Source organism: Eleutherodactylus coqui, chromosome 3, assembly GCF_035609145.1.
Source record: "Eleutherodactylus coqui strain aEleCoq1 chromosome 3, aEleCoq1.hap1, whole genome shotgun sequence".
Classification (NCBI taxonomy): Eukaryota; Metazoa; Chordata; class Amphibia; order Anura; family Eleutherodactylidae; genus Eleutherodactylus; species Eleutherodactylus coqui.
The window spans coordinates 275,859,838-275,872,242 of record NC_089839.1 but is presented as its reverse complement, the minus strand read 5'-3'; the positions used below and the strand labels follow the sequence as shown (position 1 = coordinate 275,872,242).

The 12,405-nt window shown below is 43.0% G+C and overlaps 1 protein-coding gene across 2 annotated transcripts in view; it reads left to right on the top strand.

Annotated features, from left to right (window-relative positions):
• RALGPS2 (Ral GEF with PH domain and SH3 binding motif 2) overlaps window positions 1-12,405 on the top strand; it is a 158,474-nt gene that overhangs the window by 60,247 nt on the left and 85,822 nt on the right. For both annotated transcript variants that reach the window (XM_066597467.1, XM_066597466.1), the window contains exons 5-7: window positions 4,233-4,316; window positions 7,973-8,062; window positions 9,188-9,280. In XM_066597467.1, coding sequence (XP_066453564.1) covers window positions 4,233-4,316; window positions 7,973-8,062; window positions 9,188-9,280 — 267 coding nt within the window. The remainder of the gene's footprint in view (window positions 1-4,232; window positions 4,317-7,972; window positions 8,063-9,187; window positions 9,281-12,405) is intronic.

Sequence of the window (12,405 nt, the reverse complement as noted above, 5' to 3'; positions counted from 1 at the left end):
GTAAGGACTGAAGCAGCTGTGGTATTTAGATTATTAATTTAGGTTGGAAAAATGTTGGCTCGTGATTGGAGCTGAAAAAGATCAATTTAAGCGGTAATCTATACCACATTTCACCTCTGGCTATAAATCACGGTGTCCTCTTTTGATCAGAGTTTCCATTATTCCACGGTTACGATTGTCGGTAAATAAGTCATCCAACGCGTACTCCAACCTCTTCCAGTCATCCCCATGGTACTGATGAAACGCTGCAGAAGGTGGGGTTTCTGATGAGTTCGCCAGTCTGTTTAGAGGACTTGTGATCCCTCCTGATGTCTGTTTTAGTGTATACAATTGTATTCCACATTTAATAACCATTCTAAAGCCTTTGTAGTGCTGTTCCTCCGTTGCTCCTCCTGGAAATAAATTTAATTTACAGTTGAGTGTTACCAGTTGGACAGAAATTTCAAACGTGCTGAACTTCTTTCCAGAAGATGAGACTTTGTCATCGATCAGCTAAAACAATCCTTTATTGTTATAGTTTACCTGGTGATCGTTTCGGTTGAAGTAATCCATTTTGATCACCTTAAGGCTGCATTCACATGAACGTATATCGGCTCGGTTTTCACGCCGAGCTGATATACGTCGTCTTCATCTGCAGGGGAGGGGGGGGGGGGGGAGGATGGAAGAGCCAGGAGCAGGAACTGAGCTCCCGTCCCCTCTTTGCCTCCTCTCTGCCCCTCTGCACTATTTGCAATGAAAGGGGGTGGGGCTAAGTTCCGAGAATTAGCCCCGCCCTGTTCAGCCTCTCCCCAATGCAGAGAGGGGGCGGAAGCTCAGTTCCTGCTCCTGGCTCTTCCATCCCCCCCCCCTCCCGCAGATAAGGACGACCTATATCGGCTCGGTGCAGCCTTAGTCTAATATGTATGGGTATCTTACAGGAAATGGCCCTACACCAGTGTTTCTCAACTCCAGTCCTCAGGGACCCCCCAACAGGTCATGTTTTCAGAATATTCTATAGTACGAAACTGTGGCAATGTCTGAGGCACCGACAATAATTACATCACCTGTGTAACACTGAGGAAATCCTGAAAACATGACCTGTTGGCGGTCCCCGAGGACTGGAGTTGGGGAACACTGGTCTATACAGTTCTAAGAAAAGATGCACCAGAAGGGTTATATTATGCGGATACAAGTAATTGCTAGAACGGACACATGAGGAGTGTTGATAGGTCTACCACAAGCTGCTCACTGGCCTAAGGACATTCAGTTAACCCCTTAATGACATGGCCTATTTTGGCGTTGAGGACCAAGCGATTTTTGTTATTTTTCCACCTCCATTTTTGAAAAGCCATAACTTTTTTATGTTTCCATGGACGCGGCCGTATAAGGGCTTGTTTTTTGCACGGTGAGCTGTAGTTTTTCAGTGCCACTTTTGGGTACATAGACAATATCGTAAAACTTTTATAATTTTTTTTATGATAACGGAGAGAAAACGCATCAATTCTGACATAGATTTTTTTTTTTTTACAGCGTTAATCATGCAGCATACATGACACACAATTTTTTCTGTGGGTCGGTACGGTTACAACTATAGCAAAATTGTTATTTTTTTTTAGGTTTTTACACTTTTTTGCAATAAAAAGCCTTTTTTTTTTTTGGAAATCTTTTTTTTTTTTCTCTATAGCTGCATTCAAAGTTCTGTAACTTTTTTATTTTTCCATGCACGGAGCTCTATAAGGGCTTATTTTTTGCGATACGAGCTGTAGTTTTTATTGGTACCATTTTGGGGAATGTACGGCTTTTTTGATTACTTTTATTGCATTTTTTGTGAGGCAAAATGCTAAGAATTAGCATTTTGCCTCTGTTTTTCAGCGTTTTTTTTAAAATGCTTTTTGTTGTACAAAATAAAGTGTGTTCAACTTTTTGTACACGTCGTTACGGACGCGTCAATACCCAATGTGGGGTTTTCATATTTTTTTTACCTTTTTTTTCTGCTAATAGAAAAAGCATAAAGGGGTTTTTTCTTACATTTTTCTTGTTTTTACACTTTTCTTTTTTTTTTTTTTTTTTTACACTATTTGAGTCCCTCTGAGGGACTTGCAGCACTGTGCCTATGTTCGCTGTTATAAGGCATGGCAGAGCTACTGCTCTGCCATGCCTTATCACTTGTACAGCGATTATAGGCATTGGCAATACAGGACGCCGGTGCCTGGCGTCCTGTTGCCATGGTGACAGGCTGGGCTCTCGCGATGACATCGCGAGAGCCGGCCGGAGACACAGAGGGAGCGCGATCCCTCTGTGAACTCTTTCCCTGCCGCGATCTACTTAGATCGCGGCAGGGAAGGGGTTAACAGCGGGGGGCGCATCTGTGTTGCAGCGGGATGCCGGCTGTGACGGACTTATATGCCTGCGGGATAGCGCGAGGTCAGTCATGATCTCGCGCTATCCCGATGACGTACCGGTACGTCATTTTGCGCGAAGTACCAGGCTCCCATGACGTACTGGTACGTCACGGAGCGGGAAGGGGTTAATGGATAGATAAGTCTGACCATGGAGGGTCTCAATGCTGACACCCCCAGGATCCCGAGAGCAGGGTTCTCTTGTCTCCCTCTCCTCACTGATTGCTCACTGTAGCGCTTGTACCCGGCTTTGTCCATCAGCCCTGGTGAAAAGAATGGAGTGGCGCCGCGCATACGAACGCCGCTCCATTCAGTCTCCACGTCTACTCCTGCATTGTGGAGGAGAGGGAGACTCCGGACCCCTGTTTTGGGACGGGTGGGGGCCTCGGTGGTCAGACCCCCAATGATCAGGCTTTTATTAGCGATCCATTGGATAGGGGATTAAGGGGTTGTACCACAACTGACTTTAGCCAGTCACGTACTCCCATGTGGCAAAAGATGGAGTGCAAAAACAGTTTAGCTGCAACACACTGCAGAAATCCAGAACCTCCCCTCACTGGGGGTCATCAGCTCAGTACTTGTGTAGTCGTTACCTAATGGTTATCTTTTTCTCATTAGTGGTTAATTGCTTGTAGCTTGTTTGTTCTATGTTTGTTAAAGAACCCTCGTGCGTAAACACCTTTTAACAGAGGCGTAACTTGAAGCTTCTGGGCCCCAATGCAAAACCTGTAACAGGGCCTCCAACTATAATGCTTTACTCCTAGTACTGGGGTCTCTATATGGAGGAGAGGCCTTATGGGCCCCCTAAGGCTCCTGGGCTCGGGTGCAACCACATCTCCAATAGTTATGCCAATGCATCCTAATTCACTGAACAGCAGTGTAAAGTAAGAGGGAAGGAGACCTAAGCCTAAACTGAAATGCCTAAAGCATATCTGCACTTAGATGATTTTTTTTTTTTTTTTGAGAATAAGGGGCTACTTCCATCACATCTCAGCCATCCGTCAAGCATGTACTTACCGTAGTACAAAAAAAGTATTACAACCTATTGATTGCTTTACCTATAGACTAATTGTTCAAACATGGACACAAGTACACACTTTTGAACTAAGTTTGATTTTGTGTTTGTTTATGCTTTTTTTTGTGGAATAGAAAAGCATAGCATAATATGCTTTTCCGTACCACGAAAAGTGTGCTGAACGCGCTTTAAAAAAAAAATTATAGCACTACAGATAATAGAAAACATTAAGCTGTACATTTACTGAGCTAGTGGTTGAGACCAACTGCTTTGTTTTCTATACATTGTGCATGGAGAAAACTGTAGATGCTGCTTCTTAACTCTACTCAGCACATACAAAAATAGCAGTCATGGAGAACCTTGTACAGAAGCACGGAGCAGTGTAGATGTGATTTCAGTAGCTGTAATACAGAGAAACAGTATCGATTAGCTGCAACAGTGTCTGCAAGGCTGCCTGTCCACGGGCGAGTTTTCATTGCGTTCCTCGCGGCGATAATCCGGCCGCAGTGAAAGCTCTCCATAGCGTTGCTATGGAGGGCGCTTAATCCCTGCCCACAAGCGAGCGGAGAATCATTGCGATTCTCCGCTCACGGCTGGCAAATCGCAACATGCTGCGATTTGCCGTGCTTCTCCGTGGTCAGCCTATCTGTCAGAATAGGCTGACTGGCAGAGACCCGTCTGCCAGCTCCTGCTTCTCAACGTTTAAGGAGGTATCTTCTGTGCTTGCTTATTTTCTGGAGTGAGATTAAAGAGATTTCAGTTTTGTTTCTGTACATAAAATGACTTTCCTGGACTTTGTCAAATATCATTTTTACCTTTTTTTTTTGTTTGTTTTTTAGGAATTATCAAGCTGCGGATGGAATAAAAAGGAGAAATACAGTTCTGCACCAAATGCTGTGGCCTTCACCAGACGATTCAACCAAGTGAGTTACAGACCACACAGATTTGATAACCTGCTAACTTAGTGTTAAAAAATGCCCAACCCCCTTATTCCTCTACCAGCTCTGTAGAAATGGCCTGCATGATTATTTAACTAAAAAATGTTTTCAGCTCGCTCCGCGCCAACAGTAGGATGGTGAAGATCAGGAGTTGGCTTTCTTTATCTGCTTCATCCCCTGTGAGCAGCAGCACTCTACGTTATCTGACTTGAATCCTTTCTTATGGCCCATTTACACGGAACGATTATCTTTCATGTTCTCGCTGGATCGTGTGACTCTGCAAGATAATTGTTCAGTGTAAATACGATAATTCGTTTATCATTCATTATTGAGTTCGCACAGGTATAAAACTCATAAGACTGCCTGTTTACTGTGAATGGATGCGGGCTGCCGTAAGCGAACTCTGGCCGCTTCACCTCCATTCACTGAGCGATGATCGCTCCTGTGCGTAATTGTCCCGTGTAAAAGGACCTTTAGGGTGGCTTTACTCCGGGCAACTATCATCTAAATAGCAACAACCAAGGAGAAAGTCGGCTTCTTTTAAAAAAAAAACAAACATATTTTTTTTTTCCTTTCTCCCAGCCCTTTCAGTTGACAAAATCTGCAGTAAATCTGCTACATGTGAAGACAGTGAGGCCGTGTGCATCTGATAGTGATACACAGAGCGGGCTGGGGAGGGTGAGAAGTAAGCTGATTTCTAATGGAGGGATCGAGCTGCTCCTCATTGCTGACAGCAGCCCGTGTTCCACACACTATACAGGGTTTACATTAAGCCACAGCTGAAGACAAACTTTTGTTTCTAAGGGGAATGCTGCATAAAATCTTATAGCCTGTAGAGCTGCCGGAGGATTTCTCACCAGCCAGACTTCATTTTCTGCGCTCAGGAAATTACCATTCCTGTTTCCAAGAGGGTTTTTCTTTCTAGAAATAACATTTCAGTATTTAACTCCAACTTTCCTTACGTTTTTCTGCAGTAATAAGAACATTAAGATATCCACTCCATAGACTTCTCATGAAAAAAAAAAGAGATGATTGAAAATATTTTTCCTGAAAAACTCCAGCCCATTTCCATTCCCGACTGTGACGCTCATAACATTAAAATAGTGTTAGCGTATGGCTCTATAAGAGAACCTGTGTCAGAGGGAGTAATGAATGCAATTACACCGCTGTAGAGTCCTGAGCTCTCATTGATTCTGCAGCCGTTCCCTGCGGATTAAAGTTGGGAAATAGTTTAGCAATTCAAATTAGGTGATTTGTTAAAAAAAAAAAAAAAAAAAGACGCATTTGTCCGTAATGGGCAAAACTTTTACTATTTTGTGTTCTATATCCTGTCCCCTACACTGACTGATTCATTGATTGCTTCATTGCTGAACAGGGTGGTATTTTATCTGCCATACATTACCATCACAATTTAAGAGGAGGAGGGCAGACCAAGTAAAAAAAAAAATTTTTTTAATTTTTTTTTTTACAAATATTGCTCAAGTGGACATGAGAATTGAGGTTGGGTTCATTGGCACCCACATGATGTACAGTATATGTACCCACAGTGCTTCTACCCTAAAACATACCTCTATATTTGGGATTACTGTGTTAGTACTTGCACAAAGAGGCAGCAGCACTGTGCGGGCGCTAAGATATATGCAAACACTAAAATCTTGTAAGTGCTTTAATTTTCATATTGGAAGAGGTAGGCGACCTCATTCAGATGGTCCTCCTGTCACCAGACACTTACATTTGTACAACCTAGCTTAGTCACACTTCCGTAATACTGCTCTTTGCCAGAACTTTTTGGGATCCCATCATGTAAAGCTACGAAAGCCTTTCCCAATATTTTTCTTGGGGACTGGTTTTACAGCTCACATTACAGGATACATTTATGTACGGAGCCATAATATGGAGTGGTAGTGCTGTTCTACAGTATTAGAAATCTCATATATGTGGCCTATCAATTCGTCCCGTGTGGAGTTGGGCCAGGCGTTTGACTCTTACCAGGAAAGTATGAAGGCCCTCACTTCTAACGCGCTGTGTCACAAGATTTCACAAGGAGCAAGTACAGATCTTAAACACTGCAAGCAGCTGATGCACAAAGAAAAATGGGTATTATGAGGCAGGTTGGCTTTAGTAAATGAAGCTTCTCCATTATAGACTATCCTACCAAGAATAATCGAACACATGAAGAATCAGAGTAGTATTTATTTACATATGTTAATACTTAGTAGGTCTCCTTTGACCCTAATGATGACATCAGATACTCTATGGCATACGTTCTACTAATGTCTGATGCACGTCAGCTGCTATTTCTCTCCATTCATCCTGCAAATATCTGGCAAATCCTCTCAAAGAAGATGCATCGGCTCGTCTACAGTGATGCAAGGAGAGTCAGCATTGGACCATTGAGCATTTAAACGTTTTATGGAGTGACTAATCATGCTACTACATCTTCAAATCACATTGAGGTACCTGGGTGTGTAGGAGCATGGAGAACGTCTTTTGCCCAAGTGTGTGCCAATAGTTAAGTACATCGGAGGTTCTGTTATGGTCTGGGGATGTTTTATGTGACATGGTCTCGGTCCGTTTGTACTGACAAGAACCATGGGCACGGAGGTGTACCTTGACATTCTAGATAATCATATGCTACTGACAACATGGCAATACTCTGGAATTAGTCAGCAATACTTCCAACAAGACAACATGCCTTGTCACAAATCCAACGCTGTTTTACGTTTAAGGATATAGATGTTCATAATTGGACTGGCCTGCGCAAAGTCCTGACCTAAACCCTACTGAGACACTGAAACTCTGGGTCAGAAAAGATCAACAGCTTCCATAATCTTTGAGAAAACTTTCTAGATCTTTGCAGGGTGAATGGAGGGAAATGCCAGCTGAAGTGTAACAGACGTTAATATAAAGTGTGGTACAGAGAATATCCAATGTCATTAGGGCCAAAGGAGGCTCCACCAGGTACTTAGCTATGAAAATAAATGCTATTTTTGATTTTTCTTCAGGTGTCCAATTACTGTTGGTAGGATGGTGTATAATGAAATGTGCCATATTTTAATCTACGTCGTATATTCAGTTTCCAATCTCTGCTTGCTGTCACTGAATTAGAACCTTTTTAAAACTGCCCTGGCCATTTAATCATTACAAAGGTGCATGGCTCGTGAGGTTTAAGCTCTCATACCTTTCTTCTAACGAGTTATGTTCCTGTATTCTGATAGGACCAAGACTGGTACAAAGGAACTATTCGTTTTTGCATTCGCTCACAACAAGCCGAGATGTCAAACGGTGAAGAATTTAGAAAGGAAGTACATTAGAAAGTTGCAAAACTTTCCATTCTACACCAATTGAGCTTCATTATAAGGAAATGATGTAAAATTGTTCTACAATTGGGCCCCCGTATACTGTAGTAGTGGCTACTTAAACACTTATATCCTTAGTTCTGCTGACAACTTAGTTTGATATACAGCTGTAATACTGCCAAAAGTCCGATCTGTACCCATCTGTTTCATTCCTCGATGGGCTGGACGGCTTTCAGAAACTTTGTGCTGAAAGGGCTCATTGACCACCGGTGCGTTAACATAACAGCCTGTTACACTTGTTCTACTTCCATCTGTATTTATGTCATTTCTTTTATTTTGCAGGTAAGCTTTTGGGTAGTAAGAGAGATTCTTCATGCACAAACACTAAAGATTCGTGCAGAGGTCTTGAGCCATTATATAAAAACGGCTAAGGTGAGGTGCTAGAAATATATATATATATTTTTTTTTGGTGTTTCATAGGAGATATAGGCACCACATACTTACACGCCCATGGATAAATATTTATTCCTGACACTTCATTTGGCAGCTTTCTCCGAGTCCATTAAATGCTTCCAGGCGCTCTGTGAGTCCATGAGTCCTCACACTGTAATCCTGGAGGTGTTTGGAAAGAGGCCTTATAGTGCAATTCCCAGCAGAGCCCAAAATTCATACATTGATGTATGTGATAGCAGGCATTTTTTCCAACACTTAAAGCTGCGGAATGAGGGGATGGGAGGAATCGGTCTTATAAAGATTACTTATGTCTGATTGGTGAAAATGGATCAATTCTACCAGGCTTTATGAAAGCTAATATAGAGGTTATCCTTGCATTCTTCTTCCTTTCTTTTCAAAGCCACTCTCTGGTTTCAGGACTGAATGCTATCCTGGGACCAGAGGGGAAAGAGGGTATATTACATGATGCTGTCCACCCCCCCACCCCCCCCCCCCGCTCCTTTCTGTTACTCCATCTGCAGGTTCCAGGTCCCGTTTTTCTGTATTCCAATATGGCCGTCACAAATGTTTGACTGTTAATCCTCACATTGCACTGATAGTGTTGGACTACTAATGCACTATATCTGTTCCCTAATGATTGCAAGACAGCTGAAAACCTGGTCCAGAACAGTCACATCAGGGGGACTGCAGAGAATAAATGCAGATAATTTACTCCTCTTGTCCCAGGACAGAATTTTGGCCCACAACTGAAGAGTTTCTTTAAGTAAACACACATGTACAATGATCTGCCGCACCATTAGTGCGCTGCAAAAAACAGAATGCATTGGTTTTTACAGTTGCAGGGTTAAATCCTTAGCATAATTGTACAAAAATTGGCTAAAAAACATGTTAATGCCTAGTTTTTTGCAGTGCAATATTGGTGTGGCAGTTTGCCTTTGGAAGAGGATCTGCTCTTATGGCTTCCAAGATCAGATGTGTTTTGGAGACGCCTCATGCAATTTTCATATCTACTTATGACAAAATTATAAAAGAGCCAATAATACAACTAGAATATAGTGGAACCGAAGGACAATATCCTAATGTGTATATTTCATATGTCCACAGAAACTGTATGAGCTGAACAACCTGCATGCATTAATGGCGGTGGTCTCTGGGTTACAAAGCGCTCCAATTTTCCGACTCACCAAGACTTGGGCAGTAAGTAATGTATTTTCTATAGCTGGTATAACTTCAAGCAACTGGTGCCACTTATTCTCAGTGGGTGCCTGAAGATTTTTTTTATAGCCCCGCTGAATGCGACCTCCGCTTTAGATGAGAGGCGGTCATCTTGCAATGGACTCTCCTGTTAGTGCCAAATGAAATACGGTAATAAAACCTATAAACCGGATTTGAAACCAGATTCTATGGAAAATGTAGAATTACAATCCTCTTTACCCCAATAGGCATCCGATCAAGAAATTGCATTGCTAACCATTCCAACCCCCGATGGCCTCCTGCCTGTAGGCATGCTCAAAGTTAGTTTTGCAAAAGTTGGAGAATTACCAATAGGTGACCACTGTGAACTCCTTAAATGAGGCTGGAAGCGGGCCCACAGCACGGTGAAAGAGTATTCATTCCGCTACAATGTGAAGCGCATGGTAATTCGTCTGTAATTGAGTTTGAGTTGTGGAATGGTGTTTTGACCGTGAGTCAGGTTCCTGTCACTTCTGGGATGTGAAGAGTTCATGGCCTAGAGGTAATCTGTTACAGACTCACCGTGCATTGCTCCAATGTCCATGAGAAGAATTACTTGGTACAGTGGTCTGGCCATACGGGGACAGCCATACGGGGACAGCCATACTGTCGGGATGACATGATGGTAAAGGAGCAACCTCCTGTATTGGGAGGTGAAATAAGCAATGGAGCCGTCTCTGGTGGAAGGCGCAATGGGAAAGTGATTCAATTACTGGAGAGCGAAAGAGACGTCAATAGCCAAGAGATGGGACTATGGGAATTGGGGAGGTGATAGAAGTGTGAACTACGAAGCGTCAGTAATGGAGAACAGCTGTATATGATGTGTCCTCAAAAGCTGCATAGTTCAGTCAGGTGTGATGAATAGTTATTAGTGAGTACACAGCTCATTGCAGGATGGATTCAGCTATTGCAGCCAAAGCCCAAAATGATTATACAGCTCCACCGTGGTTTCCAGAAATGACTGTGAAAAGGAGATGTGACTTTAGAGCTGTGCAGTCCTGTGTGCATGGAGCCTGGATGGCGGCAGAGTCCTCGTGTGTTCACCCTATGGAGCTATAAGCACTCGGTGTGCCTCCATATAGCACCATATTCTATGCCGGACGCATCGCTTCTATCTCTTTAGTATTACCCCTGATACGGCATGTCACAAATATAATGCCTATAAACTTTCTGCTCAGCTGCCCAGTGTTCTTCTGTTATTATATGCCGAATCTGCGATGGAACCTTCGACCGGATGTTCCAACGCAGATGTGAACTCCGCCTTTAACCTAATGTCCACGAGCGGTTTTTCACAGATTTTTACACATTCCATGCACACCAGCGTGATATGTGCATGAAAAAAAATTGCTGCATGCTCTATTTTACTGCTTAATACGCACGTACAGTCCCTATGGAACTCTGTGGATGTGTGGGCACACGTGGAGCTTCTACAACCCATCGCGTAAGCCTTGCATGTGAAACGCTTGTTGCCTAGCAAAATGCTAATACATATTTCTTAGCCTGCGGGTTTTTCATGCGCATATGGAAACGCGGTTACATACCTGCGCCTAAAAAGCACATACACGCAGAAGCAGGGAAATATGCGAGGATTACGCAAGTTTTGATACGCAGCAGTTTATGCTTACGTTCATGGACATTGGCCCTTAGATGCACCACGTTAATTAGGATGTGACCGCCTTTAATAAATTTGTTGCATCTTTTGGTCTTGCGTTATCCTTTTTTCTTCCTTTAGCGTGACTGGATGTTTCCTGATATTTGTAGACATTATTAATCCCAGACGTAACTGCTGCTGTTGTACTGTTGTGATGAATAGTCCTTGCTACTGGATGTGTCGTCCTGTGTGAGAACATCTGCAATCTCATTCAGCCTTTTTGCTTGGCTGACTCTTCCAGTCAGTTCTTTGCAGGCCAAGTCAGTACAGCGCTCGCTCTATGACCGGCAGTGCTGGAGAATATTGGGTCGGGGCCCATGTGTTGGTAAACCCCAAGTGCTTTTATAGTGTGGTCTGATGTTCAATAAAACCAGGATTTTATTGCGGTTGTTCCCAGGATCGGAGTAAGGCACTATCTCACTTTAGTTAAGTCCTGAGTATGTTATAAACTTTTTGTTGTGTTTTCTTTTCACAATTTTAACTTTTCCTTATTCCCACCTGATTCCCATCTGAAAGTTCCCAAGGGGAGACCTAGCCAAGCCTGTCTTAGCGAAAGCCTTTAATTGGGTGTTTTCCTTAATGCTTCGACCAGCTGTTGCATATGTGCAGCTTCTCTTCAGGCCAGATTTGATTGGCATTTACTGCAAGGAAACAAGACGAGACTAAAACCTGCTTCTGTTTTTATTATTGTGTAATATCATGGTTTGAGCTCCCCTGAAGTAGTGCAGTCAGTGCGCTTTTAGGAATTGCCACTTAATGGATAGCTAATTATTCCTGGTCTTTTTTTTTTTTTATTGAAGTTATAATTTTAATACAGTACCGCCTAATTTTTATGCATTAAAGGGGTTTTCCAGGCAGCGCCCTCGGTCAGTGCCCAGACACAGGGGGTCGGAGCGGAAGCCATTGCTCTGACCCTTGTGTAGTGAGTGGCCAGAGCTCATAATTGCCACTTTCATTGAAATCCTTGGGAGCTGCACTTGTAATCGCAGGCGCATTTCCATTGATTTCAACGAGAGCCGCGCCTGCAATTATAAGTGCCGGCCATTACACAGGGTCGGAGCCACGGCTTTAGCTTCGATCCCAGCACTGACAGTGGATACTGCCTGGGAAACCCCTTTAATATATACGTAATATATATATAAGGCATAGCGTTACCCCACGCAAACCATGCATTGAAGCATAACTATATTTAAACAGGTCATATCCTCCTCCATTCCCAAGAAAATCTACCGTATATACTTGAGTATTAGCCGACCCGAGTATAAGCCGAGTAAATAAGTTTTGCCACAACAAACTGGGAAAACTTATTGACTCGTGTATAAGCCGAGCTATATTCGAGTATAGACTGGGTTAAAAAAAAGACTCCATACTCACCTCCCACCCGGTGTCTGTGTGGCAACCTGCGTGAATTCTCCCCGCTGTCATCCCCGTCATCCTC